Genomic DNA, 14,047 nt, shown 5'->3' on the forward strand with positions numbered 1-14,047 from the left:
CTTTAACCTTTGAACTATAACATCTGCACTTCTTGGAAGGCTTTCCAGAAAGTTTATAAATGTGTTCATGTGAATTTTTGACAATTGTTCCAGAAGAGCATTTGTGAGGCCAGGTACTGATGTTGGATGAAATAGTCTGTCTTGCAGTCTCCGCCCTTATTCCTCCCAACAGTGATTTATTGGGTTGGTGTCAGGGCTTGGTGCTGGCCTGCAATGTTCCTCCACACCAAACTTGCTCATCCAGGATTTTAAGGACTTTATGCACTAATTGGAAGCACGTCTAAAATGTCCTTTTGCTGGAACTAAGAGGCCAAACCTAACCCCTGAAAATTGACCACAAACCATAATACCCTACACTCCACCAAACTTTTGCACAATGCAGTGATGCAAGTGCTGTTCTTCTGGCATCCGCCAAACCCAAAGTTCTCTGATTCTTCACTCCAGAGAACACTTATTCCAAGTTGTGCATTACACCAGTGCATGTGAAGCTCTGCATTGCACTTGGTGATGCAAGGCTTGGATGCAGCTGCTTAGGCTCGGAAACTCATTCCATGAAGCTCTCTACACATTGTTCTTCAGCTAATCTGAAGGCCATATCAAGTTTGGAGGTCTGTAGTTATTGACTGTGGAGAAGGTTGTTGACTTCTACACAATGTGCTCTTCAGTAGGCGCTGACCCCTCTGTGAATTTATGTGGCCTTCTTCTTAAAGAGAATCTGTAACGTCCCCTGGGGGGTACTCACCTCGGGTGGGGGAAGCCTCAGGATCCTAATGAGGCTTCCCACGCCGTCCTCCGTCCCTCAGGGGTCTCGCTGCAGCCCTCCGTACAGCGGTGACATCAATCTTTACCTTCCCGGCTCCTGCGCAGGCGCTTTGCCGGCTGTCGGCTCCGAAGTAGGTGGAAATACCCGATCGCCGTCTGGTCTGCTCTACTGCGCAGGCGCAACTCTCCGGCGCCTGCGCAGTAGAGCGGACCCGACTGAGATTGGGTATTTCCGTCTACTTCGGAGCCGAAAGCAGCCACAGCGCCCCCGCTGGAGCCAGCAAAGGTAAATATTGAATTGACAGTCGGGTCTGTCGCCGGCTGTTCGGAGGGCTGCAGCGAGACCCCCGTGGGACAGAGGACGGCGTGGGAAGCCTCATTAGGATCCTGAGGCTTCCCCCACCCGAGTTGAGTACCTCCCAGGGGATGTTTTTGATGTTACAGTGTCTCTTTAAGTGCGGCTGTACCCAAATGCCACCATTTTGTTATAATACTACTACCAGTTGACCATGGAATATTTAGTAGCAGGTAAAACGCCACAAATTCCATCACAGTGCCATGCTGTAATTAACTGAGCTGAGAGATACCCATTCTTTCACAGATGTTTGTAGTAGTCTGCTGTGGCCATGGAAGTAATTGTAACACCCGAATGGGGAAAAGGACTGGGGGGCACTACACGTTGATCTAATGAGTGCCAGTGGTGAATTTTGGCTGAAAAAATGTGGAAAAGTTTTTGCCACCTTCTTGCAAGTACATTTTGTTTGCATGATCTGGTAATAAATGAAAACCTTTTCATATAGTGTAGAGTGGCTATCATTGGGTAAAAGTGTATCACTAGCAACACCTAGAGTCTACTCCACTCCACTGTTAATTCTTGTTGGACACCTCAGATTTGGATAAACTGGACAAATGGGTGGATGTGAATTGCTTTACAACTACCTGCAAATTGTGTCGAATTGAATTGTAATCTTGGAATGACAGCACTGTGTAAAAAATAAATAAAATAGTAACCTACTGTTTCCCTCTGACCTGTTTCAGCCTCTGAAGAAAATGGTAGAACGCATCCGCAAATTCCAGATGCTCAATGATGAAATATTTACCATTTTGGACAAGTATCTGAAGGCAGGAGATGGAGAGAATACACCAGTAGAGCATGTCCGATGCTTCCAGCCTCCCATACACCAATCACTAGCCAGCAACTGAGGCTCCTCCAACTGTCACACTGTATATGAACTCATCATACTGTATTTACTGGTAGAGACTGTAAAAATATTGCAGAAAGATCTTCACAGTAGTTGAACTTTAAAAGGGATAAAAAAAATATATATATACATAAATAAAAATCTTATCAGAACTGAGAGAAAGCTGATAATGCAAGCCTGTGTTAAGTGGCTGCAATTTAAGTTATTTTAGCCGACAAACAAATTTACTGCTGTACAACACTACCAGTCACACTGATATACATATCTTATACTTTATTTTGTTTTTTTTACAAATTATTTTTACATGTTAAGATAAGGAAGCTATAATTGTTACAACATTCTGAAGATTTTACTGCAAATAACAATGTTTTATTCCAGAAAATGTACTCTCTAATAATCAGACTATCCTGCATTGAGTTTGCAATAAAAGTTTATAGTAACACTATGTGTGTGCCAGTATTCTAAGCCTTAGAATAAGAGTAAAAACTTAATTGTGGGTTGTTGAAACTTGAGAAATAGCAGTATGACACTTCGTCTGCCTCTTCCTTATGGAATATTTTTTCCATTTTCAAATAGTGAAAGGGAAGAGACAGTATTAACAAGAATAACAGTGCACAAAGCAGCAAAATAAGTCAACATTGTAGAAGAGACATGACATATCTTCAAAATCTTATATAGCAAAATAACATATACAGGCTGCACACCAGCGCAGCCTTTATGAATACAGTAAAAGAAACATTTGGGATAATCTAAGCGTACATGCAAAGTGATCAGTTTATAAACCAAGAACAACAAATGGCCCCCAGGGTGTTAATGGAAAAGCAGTGTGTCTCTGTGTTTAAAAATATGTAGTTGAAAGGCAACCCTGGGTCCATTAGGGAACATACACCAGGGTAAGCCAAGGCAAGTAAAGACAGAGGACGCATAAGTTTATTGGAAGCAACCCGAAAAGTGTAAGTATAACTAGTCTAAATAAAGTTATGGCACCTTAAAGGAAACCTTAAGTTTAAAAAAAAAAGTGAGTTTCACTTACCTGGGGCATCTACCAGCCCCCTGCGGCCATCCTGTGCCCTCGCAGTCACTCATGGCTCCTCTTGTCCCCTGCTGCCAGCTAGTTTTGTTTTTGCCGACTTAGAGTCGGCCGGCCGCCATGCGTACCTTTGTACACATTCCCGCTGATGCAGGAAGCTATTGCGGACATTAACAAGTACATTTTTATGCGTTACAGGTGCAATGCGTAAAAATGTACTTGTTAATGTCTGCAATAGCTTTCTGCACCAGCGGGAATGCATAAAAATGTACGAGTGGCGGCCGGCCGACTGCCAGTCGGCAAAAACAAAACTAGTTGGCAGTGGGGGATCGGAGGAGCCATGAGTGACTGCAAGGGTACAGGATGGCTGCAGGGGGCTGGTAGATGCCCCAGGTAAGTGAAACTGGTGGGTTTTTGAGTTAAGATTCCCTTTAAGAAAAAGTTGAAAACAGTAGGGATAAGAGCGAAAAAGTAGCAAGGGCAGGAACCTAGACTGGACCCGGTAGCCAACTCAAGAGTAGGATTAAATCCCCAAACGCCATAGAGAAGGGGATTTAAGGCCAAGAAAGGTGGAACCTTGTGTATCACAGACAAGAGATCCAACTCGAACCATCTAAGCAGACATGACAGATACCGTGAGGACTCTGAACTCAAACAAAACCGGTTTTCCAAAATTGTTCCAGTTTCCCCTGGATAGTGGTAGTTAAATATTTTATTTTTTGAGCCCAGTCCACATTGCAAAGCCAGTCATGTACTGTAGGTGGATCAGTGGACTTCCATTGCCTAGCAGTAAGTTTTGGCCACATTAACGTGGTGTCTTGTTTGAGTTTTCTTTTTTTTTAATGGACCACGTGTTCTGGTACAGTAGAAAAAAAATGCTGGTGAGTCTAGGGGCAAGAAATCAGTTAAAACGTGCATATCACTTAAGTAGATTCCAAGATCAACCTCCCCCTTGGATTTATAAGACCCCGTGGGGGAATCTGAGTCATTCAGGAGGGAGTACATCAGGAAGATATGCCTTGGAGAGGGTCTAATCCGGAGCACTGTCTGTGAAAAGGTAGAGCGAGGACTATTTAAGTCGTCTTTTGAGCCCTGAGACAGAATAAAGTGCTTGAACTGGCTCTGGGCATCAAGCCCAGAATTGAGATTCTGTTGTAAAACAGAGAGCTAGACCCACTTCCCGTCTGCTAAGTGATGTGCCTGTAAGGAGAAATCGACATTCCAGGAGGGGTAACTCCTGGGGTGTAAGCCAAGTGGAAAGGATGGACTATCTAGGATGGGAAGAAGTGGAGTAGGCCAGGGTGAGACGACTTTCTTATTGTATCTTAAAGGGAAGGTTCACGGAAGTTGAAAAAAAAAATAAAAATGCTAATCCACTTACCTGGGGCTTCCTCCAGCCCGTGGCAGACAGGACGTGCCCTTGGCACTGCTCCGAAAGGCTCCTGCCTGCGCAGTACAGCCCGGGGGACGTCCGATGACGTCAGCGCGCCCGCGTGAGGCGCATCTTGGAGCGCAGAAGAGTCCGACCTGGCAGCCGGCCAGGTTGGGTGCGCCACCGGGGGAGGCCGGGAGCCTGCGGAGCGTCGCCGAGGGCACGTCCTGCCTGCCACAGGCTGGAGGAAGCCCCAGGTAAGTGGATTAGCATTTTTATTTTTTTCAACCACCGTGAACCTTCCCTTTTTAAAGCGGTATTGTCACCATAAAAATCAAATTTCAACAGCAACTGGTCTGAGTGTATTAAGTGATAAAGATGCTAATCCTGCATTCAAAACTTTTTCTGCTGTTATGGTTTGGAGTTATCACATACTTAAAGAAAACCTGTACTGAAAATAAAAGTCAAAATAAGCATACACAAGTCATACTTAACTTCCATGTAGTCTACTCCTCAGTGTCTTTCTCCTCTCCCGCGTCATGTTTGTTCACTACGATCAAGGGAATTTTCCGTCCTCCATTTTGAAAATAGCCATTACCCCATAACAGCTTTCTGGTCAGCACACAGTTAAACTGTACCATCGCCCACTTGAGCCATAGGGAAACATGAACATTACCTGGTACATCAGTTTTCCTCTCAGCTATAACTGACAGCAACTGATATTTTACTGACAACAACTGATATATTTCAGATCTGACAAAATGTTGTCAGAACTGGAAGGGATTATTCTCAGAAGAAAATGGTGAGCTTCTGAGAGGAACTGATGGCAAGGTAACTATGTAATGTTCATTTGAAGTTACCTCATGTGTTTATTTTAAATATTTTTACTCAGTACAGGTTCTCTTTAAGGAGCACTGGCCCTAGTGCCAAAAAGTTGAATGCTGGGAGTTCTTTTTATTTATAATATATTCCTCCACTTCCATTTATTTCCCTGCCTAGCTGATCACTTGTGTTTACAAGCAAGGCTGAAGTGACTCAGTTTTTGGATGTGTAAATAAAAAAAAGACTGGGAGGAGGGCAGCTAATAAATACACAATGAGCAAGAGAAGGGAGGGGGGGGAACAAAAGTCAGGGAGAATATTATGTCAGCATTAAAGGATACCACAACTGACATGTGGCATAATGAGATAGACATGGGTATGTACAGTGCCTAGCACACAAATAACTATGCTGTGTTCCTTTTTTTCTTTCTCTGCCTGAAAGAGGTAAATATCAGGTATGTAAGTGGCTGACTCAGTCCTGACTCAGACAGGAAGTGACTACAGTGTGACCTTCACTGATAAGAAATTCCAACTATAAAACACTTTCCTAGAAGGAAATGGCTTCTGAGAGCAAGAAAGAGATAAAAAAGGGGGAAATTCTTATCAGTGAGGGTCACACTGTAGTCACTTCCTGTCTGAGTCAGGACTGAGTCAGCCACTTACATACCTGATATTTACCTCTTTCAGGCAGAGAAAGAAAAAAAGGAACACAGCATAGTTATTTGTGTGCTAGGCACTGTACATACCCATGTCTATCTCATTATGCCACATGTCAGTTGTGGTATCCTTTAAGCTTGGCAAGATGGCCACTGCCTAGAGTAGGATTCTCTGCTTTTCCTTTTTAAAATTCACAGGAATTGTTACTTGGATAGCACAATACATCTGTTATGTAAGTAGAAGTAGTATTTATCTACTTATATATGTGTTTTTTTATTTATAGGTTAGCATGGGTGTCGCTTGTTCTTTAACCACTTAAGGACCCACCCTTTACCCCCCCCTTAAGGACCAGCGCTGTTTTAGCTGATCTGTGCTGGGTGGGCTCTACAGCCCCCAGCACAGATCAGGGTGCAGGCAGAGCGACCAGATCGCCCCCCTTTTTTTCCCCACTAAGGGGATGATGTGCTGGGGGGGTCTGATAGCTCCTGCCTGATGGGTGTTGCGGGGGGGGGGACCTCAAAGCCCCCCTCCGCGGCGAGATTCCCCTCCTCCCTCTCATCCCTGTCCCCCCTGGCAATCTGGGCTGCACAGGACGCTATCCGTCCTGTGCAGCCAGTGACAGGCTGTCCCCTGTCACATGGCGGCGATCCCCGGCCGCTGATTGGCCGGGGATCGCCGATCTGCCTTACGGCGCTGCTGCGCAGCAGCGCTGTACAATGTAAACAAAGCGGATTATTTCCGTTTGTGTTTACATTTAGCCTGCGAGCTGCGATCGGCGGCCCGCAGGCTATTCACGGAGCCCCCCGCCGTGAATTGACAGGAAGCAGCCGCTCGTGCGAGCGGCTGCTACCTGATTAATTAGCCGGCGACGCAGAACTGCGTCGCTGGTCCTGCATCTGCCACTTTGCCGACGCGCGGTATGAGTGCGCGGTCGGCAAGTGGTTAAAGGGAACTGTGTGTGTCCTTACCGTCTGTATTGGCTCTGCCATCTTTTCCACAGACAAGTTGCATCTGCTGCATTTTGTAGTTATCTGTGGAGTCTCGAGCGCACCCACAACACGCATACTGGGAGATGTAATCCGTGGATGCAACATCATCTCTGTATTTACATCCACAGACTACATATCCTGGTATATGCACTGCAGCGGGTGCACGCACAAGACTTCACCAGGAGCTAAAAAATACAGCAGATGCGGTCGATCTGTGCAGAAGATGGTGGAGCTCATAAGGACAGGAGGCTATAGAAGGAGCACCTGTAGGTAAGTAGTGATGCTCATCTTGCCCCCTCCTTCATATTACATTGAAGGCCTTCATATTATATTACATGGAAGCGGTAAAATTGGAAAATTAAAATGTGTATACCAGGCTTAAAGGGAAGGCCCGAGCACTTCAAAAATAAAAAAAAATCCACTTTCATGGGGCTTCCTCCAGCCCCCTGTATCCGGCTTGTGCCTGTGCTGCAGCTCCGGTGGCTCCTGGTCCCCTCTGGTGAAGATGCTGACCTCACCGGGTCGGCTTCTCTTGTGCTCCAGCATGCGGCTCACTGGTCGTGCTGATGTCATCCCGACTGTACTGCACAGTACAGTCCGGGTGATTTCTGTGCAACTGAGAGCCGCTCGTGCAGACGCAGTGGACATCTTGTGCCGGAGGGGACCCCGGGCCACCGGTGGTGAGCGGAGCTGCAGCGTGGGCACAGGATGGCTGGCAGGGGCTGGGGGAAACCCCAAGTAAGTATTTTTTTTTTTTTTATATTTTCAGCAAGCTTGGATGTGTTCTTTAAAGAGGAACTCCAGTGAAAATAATGTAATAAAGTGCCTCATTTTTACAATAGTTATGTATAAATGATTTAGTCAGTGTTTGTCCATTGTAAAGTCTTTTAAATCCCTGATTTACATTCTGACATTTATCACATGGTGACATTTTTACTGCTGGCAAGTGATGTAGCTGCTGCTTTGGAAACTGTTGTAAACAGCTATTTCCCACAATGCAACAGGGTTCACAGTCTGGAAACTGCCAAGAGTATGTACTCAGAATTTATTTGTGGGAGGAGTTTCACCACAATATCAGCTATACTGACCTGATGGTCTGTTTGTGAAAAGGAATAGATTTCTCATGTAACAAGGAGTATCCGCTACTGGTTGGGATAAAGTTCAATTCTTTGTCGGAGTTTCTCTTTAAGTGTAACATCAGTCACATGAAAGGGTCAGTATAGCTGTCATTGTGGCCAGCTGAAGTTCTGTAGCCAATTAGAAACTGTTTGATTGCAACCCATAATACCCATAGAGAGCATTTTGCTGCCTAACCCTGATTCTTGTGGGTATATCTACTGTATGGAACAAGTCACAGGAACTCCACCTGGATACACTTGTGAATGTTACGCAATTATCTTCTGAATATCTCTCAGGGTGCTCATACATGATACAATTTATTTTTTTTTCGATTGGATAATTTAGCTTGATTATTCCATTAGATCGAATATAAAGATTTTTCCAACATGTCTGATCAGATTTTTATAGAAAAAAAAATGGGATAATAGTTTCTTGATCGGAAAAAAGATTTTCAACTTTCAATCATTTGGGTTGAAAAAACTGGAAAATGGAACATTTTTCTTGTATCGTGTATGGGTACCATTAGATATCTAATAGACTGTAGGCAGGTGCAGAATAATATGTGGTATTGGAGCGATGAAGACTAGAGATGGTCAATAAGATGCTAATTCCAGCCTGCAGGCTAACTGCAGTTTGGAACTGGTGCAAATACACTACTTGTGAATTTAAAATGTCTGTCAAATTCCAAGCTGCATGGAATGTGCATGTAAGCCAGAATGATTAGCATCGTATTGATCCTCTCTACTGGAGCTCCTCCCTCCCTGACAGAAGCTTTGCTGAAGGAGTGTCACTGCAATTTTACTCCATAATAAAGAGGTATTTGGAATCTTTTCCTGAGATATACGTTTACCTCAGCAGTTTGCAGACTGGGTGGCGTGGTGTCCTTTAGTGTACTGCAGATACCCCTTCTTTCCTATGCTGGGTCTCCAAACTTCACTGACCCAGTGGGCATGTGACAACACTTTCATGACCACTGGGCTAGACTGACAGTAATAATCCGATCATTTGTATAGCTTTTCTCCTGTTGGACTCAAAGCGCTCGAGCTGCAGCCACTGGGGTGCGCTCAAGGCCACTCTGCAGCGTTAAGGAGTCTTGCCTTAAACTCCTTACTGAATAGGTACTGACCCTAGCCAGGACTCAAACCCTGGTCTCCCATGTCAAAGGTGGTGCCCTTAACCAGTACACTATCCAGCCACTGTTATGTGAACACCTAGCAGTGCTCCACAGTCACTACTCTCCATGGAGGAGATGGGCTGAAGCAGTGGCAAGGAAAACACTATAATGCTGGGAATACACGATTCGTTTCTGCCACAGATAATGATTTGATAAATTTCCTACATGTCCGATCTCACGATCTTGATTGTTTTGCTCCTCGATTTCTGGTAGAAGTGAATGGAAGAGAAAAACAAGCGGAAGTTAATCGAGTGAAGAATCGTGCAGCAAAAACAATCTAGTAGAGAATTGAGTGTCAGAAACGCATTGTGTATTCCCAGCATTAGTGCTGGGACACTACATAAAGAAATGCGTCATTATTGGGGATTATCAATCAGATCCAAACAGGTGGGCTCCCTCTGACATTTACTAAGACCCATCTAACAATTCTCTCTCCACCCCTCCAATTCTACCCAAAGGGGAAAGGAAGGGGGTGATGTTAGTGGCAGCTCAGGCACACTTCCATCCCACATCCTGAATGGGCTGCTGTTATAACCACAGACATTCTCCCTATATACAGAGCAGTAAGGAGTATGGTTTCAGCTAGTGAGTCCAGGTAGGTGTGTATGCCATTTTAATTGTTCTATTTTCAAACTGCATAATTATCTAATTAGCATATAATTAACTATCCTTCAGTTATCAAGCATTTAGTAGTAAAATAAGGGCTACTTACCCCGGACTTCGTCCAGCCCCAAGCTCCCAGCATGTCCCTCGCAGCCGTTCGCCGTCTCTGCCTCCCAGCCCGCGGTGAGGTCGGCCTGTATTGCACCTGCACGAGCGGCGCTGTCAATCACCACCACGTGCACCGGAGTGTACTGCACAGGCGCAGTAGTTCTGAGTGGCGGTGATTGATCTCCAGGTCAGCCTGACGGCGTCACCGCAGACCAGGAGGCATAGGCGGCAAACGGATCCGGGTAGAGCTGCTGCGAGGGACATGCTAGGAGCTTGGGGCTGGACAAAGCCCTGGGTAAATAACCCTTATTTTACTACTAAATGCATAAACTCCTTTAAAGCTGAGAATCGATAACTAAATAAACAAAAAAAATCAGATACCTAAGGAGAGGGAAGGCTCTGGTCCTAATGAGCCTCTCCTCTCCCGATGCCCTCGGTGCTGCGCTGGCTCCCCCGTTCATCCTCCTAAACCAGTGGTTCTCAACCTGGGCTCTGTGGACCCATGGGGGTACATCAGTACCTGTCAGGGAGTCTCCCCAGGGGCCACAGACAAAATGGAGAACCATTTCTGCACAGTTTAGAATTGTATATCAGCTTCTAAATCTCCAATCACAGGCGCTCGTGCAAGAGATGTGTAGTAGCCTAGCTCTTTGATTGGCCCAAATGCTGCCTGTTATAGCAGCGCCTGCACTACTATCGCAGCCAATCAGAGCTGCTGCTGTGGCAATCACAGGGCTGCTTTGGGCCAATCACAGAGCTAGGCTACTACACATCTCCCACATGAGAGCCTGTGAATGGAGCATAGCGTGCGCTGCGGGAAGATTTAAAAGTGGATATTCAAAACTGCTGCCGCTCCATTGTGGGACAACAACACCCCCCCCCCCCCCCCCAAGGTGTTGAACTGGCTGTGACGTCTAATAGATCGGTGCTCCCCAACAGTGCATGTTTTGTAGAAATCCACAGAGGAAGTTAATCAGCTCTGCTGAGACACTAATTATCCCACCTGTGCACGTTTGTGGTTTTCTGCAAAACATGTACTGTTGGTGGGCCTTGAGGACAGGGTTGGGGAACTGTGTTAGATGCCGTGCCAGTTCATTCCCTGCAGCCCCGTTCCAGCCTGCATAGTCTTCGGCAGGCAGAGCAGGGCTACGGGAAGATGGTGTCCGAAGCCCTGTACTGGAGACTTTGTGTCTCAAGTACAGGGCTTCGGGGTACCATCTTCCCGTACCCCTGCTATTCCATTCAGCGCGGGGGATTTGCAGGAGCAAGATCGTCCAGGGAGCTGCACACCAGAGGCCGGCTGGGTGCGGGGACTTCTGCCAGGTGTGTAAAATTTTTTTTGCAGGTGAAATGCTGACCAGTGTCCACTGTACTATTATTTCCTGCTGAAATGCTGCCCACATTGTGATTATTTTCTTGCTGCCCACAGTACAGTTATTGTCTGGTGAAATGCTGCCTGCTTTACACTTATTTTATGGTGAAATGCTGCACACATTTTGATAATTTTATGGTGAAACACTTCCCCATTATGATTATTTGGCACCTATGGGGGTGCCCCATCCAACTTTTTGCAGGGGGCCCAGCGATTTCTAGGTACGCCCCTGATTCTAAACTGTGCTGCAGCACATATACAGTATGTAGGCATGCAATACATTGGGAATATAGTTTTTCTGGGTGGGGATGGTTGAGCATTTTCCTATAGCCAGGAATAGAGGAGCAGGGAAGGGGGAGGCAGAGGCTCTTTCATCCAGCACCATTTGCAGACTGTTGCTACATGTGGCTGGATGTGTGAGAGGGAACTCTTGCTGTGTATCACTGTCAAAAATACTAATCCCAAAAGCTTTTATAAAAGCTATTAGGAGCTGTGTTAGTAGTGAAGTGGATAGGTAGGCTGGTGCTGGGAAAAAAAAAACGGTATTTTTTTCACAATCTTTTTCCTTGCTGAGGCCCATAGATTCTCATTGTGTGTGCTGTTATACTGCATAACTAGTGCAAAGCAATCATACTGTCACTCCTGCCCAGCGCAGATATACACATCTGCAGATATATACTGGCACCTTTGATACCAGATTTTACAAAATTTCTACAAATATACAACAGCAGATTTCGCATTAACGTTTTTCAAAATTAAGTATGGACACAGTCCATTTGTTAACCAGGGACTACCTGTATTTCGCTCCACCCACTTTCAGTAGGGGGCACATTTGCTTAGGGATGACCCACAAAGAGGTACATGTGCTGAAAAGGTTGAGAACCACTGTCCTAAACCAATGCCAGACTACCTGTGAATTGGACTTATGCAGTTCACAACACAATGCCCTGACCTGTACCTTGCAAGCAGGGAAGTTCCTCATCTCTCTGAAGGTAGCTCTACACAAAATGCCATTTTTGGATGACACTATGCAGATAGTGTCATTTCCCCCCCCCCCCCCCCCCCCCAAAAAAAAAAACCAACTTTAACCTTCTCCAACCTGACTTCCAATCACACCTGAGCAACAGTCCCCAAGCCTGAAACCCACTAGGAGCACTTTTCTGAGCGCTTTGTGATTTGAAAAGCTCTTACAAGAACTTTTAAATCACTAGCGCTTCGTAAAGGCTGCTAGTGGGTTTGAGCCCTCATGCATTTAAATCCATTATTTGCTATAGGGGATGAAACAAGATGAGCCTTCTATCCTGATTCTCCTTTCAGCCTTTTTGGAGACCGTTGAACATGAAGCTTAGGTTACGAGAATATTGCAATATTGATGGCTTCACTAGTGGTTTAGAACCGTCTTGACTGGCAGAACACAGAGGTTACCTTATGATCTTTCTTGTTCAATGCTGTGCCATTCGTATACTATGTACCCTAATGCTACATACACACTTAAGATAAAAGTCTTTGGAAAAGGCAAGATCACAGACCAATTTTACCCCATTCTATGTAGTATGAGAGCCATACTCTACACAGTCTATTCTATGGAGCTGAACTCCCCATCAGATAAAATCTTTGCAAGATGCTGTACACATTCAAAAGATCATTATCTGCAAAAGATCTGTTCCTGCAAAAGATCCGTTCCTGCAAAATGCATTCATAGTTTATGAGATCTGCAGATCATCATACACACCTTGTTTAACCACTTGAGGACCCACCCTTTACCCCCCCCCCCCTTAAGGACCAGCGCTGTTGTAGCTGATCTGTGCTGGGTGGGCTCTGCAGCCCCCAGCACAGAGCAGCGTGCAGGCAGAGCGACCAGATCGCCCCCCTTTTTTCCCCACTAGGGGGATGATGTGCTGGGGGGGGTCTGATCGCTCCTGCCTGCCGGGTGTTGCGGGGGGGGGGGCACCTCAAAGCCCCCCTCCGCGGCGAAATCCTCCCCCTCCCTTTCCTACCTGGCCCCCCCTGGAGATCCGGGCTGCACAGGACGCTATCCGTCCTGTGCAGCCAGTGACGGGACGTCCCCTGTCACATGGCGGCGATCCCCGGCCGCTGATTGGCCGGGGATCGCCGATCTGCCTTACGGCGCTGCTGCGCAGCAGCGCCGTACAAATGTAAACAAAGCGGATTATTTCCGCTTGTGTTTACATTTAGCCTGCGAGCCGCCATCGGCGGCCCGCAGGCTATTCACGGAGCCCCCCGCCGTGAATTGACAGGAAGCAGCCGCTCGCACGAGCGGCTGCTTCCTGATTAATCAGCCTGCAGCTGGCAACGCAGTACTGCGTCGCTGGTCCTGCAGCTGCCACTTTGCCGACGCGCGTTATGAGTGCGCGGTCGGCAAGTGGTTAACAGACATTCATCTGCAGATCAGATCCACCAGGATGGATTTTCAGATCTGCAGATGATTGCCAGATATGCAGATGAAGTCTGTTAAACAAGGTGTGTATGAGGATCTGCAGATCTCATAGACTATGAATGCATTTTACAGGAACGAATCTTTTGCAGGAAGAGCTCTTTTGCAGATAATGAAAAAAATCTGATGGGGAGTTCAGCTCCATAGAATAGACTGTGTAGAGTATGGCTCTCATACTACATGGAATGGGGTAAAATTGGTCTGTGATCTTGCCTTTTCCAAAGACATTTATCTGAAGTGTGTATGTAGCATTAGGCTCAATCCTGTCCCCTTTACTATATACAATATATACAGACTACCACTCGGAAAAGTCATCCCAAAACATGGTGCAATGTACCACTGTTATTTATGACACTTACCTAGATTTATCCTTCAAATTTGGT

The 14,047-nt window shown here is 46.0% G+C and overlaps 1 protein-coding gene across 2 annotated transcripts in view; it reads left to right on the top strand.

The window, feature by feature from the left end:
• Positions 1-2,409, top strand: part of CYFIP1 (cytoplasmic FMR1 interacting protein 1) — a 123,542-nt gene extending 121,133 nt beyond the window's left edge. For both annotated transcript variants that reach the window (XM_068268129.1, XM_068268128.1), the window contains exon 31: positions 1,801-2,409. In XM_068268129.1, the coding sequence (XP_068124230.1) occupies positions 1,801-1,965 (165 nt within the window). In that variant the 3' untranslated portion in view covers positions 1,966-2,409. The remainder of the gene's footprint in view (positions 1-1,800) is intronic.
• Positions 2,410-14,047: the final 11,638 nt, after the last annotated feature.

This window comes from Hyperolius riggenbachi, chromosome 2 (genome assembly GCF_040937935.1).
Source record: "Hyperolius riggenbachi isolate aHypRig1 chromosome 2, aHypRig1.pri, whole genome shotgun sequence".
Taxonomy (NCBI): Eukaryota; Metazoa; Chordata; class Amphibia; order Anura; family Hyperoliidae; genus Hyperolius; species Hyperolius riggenbachi.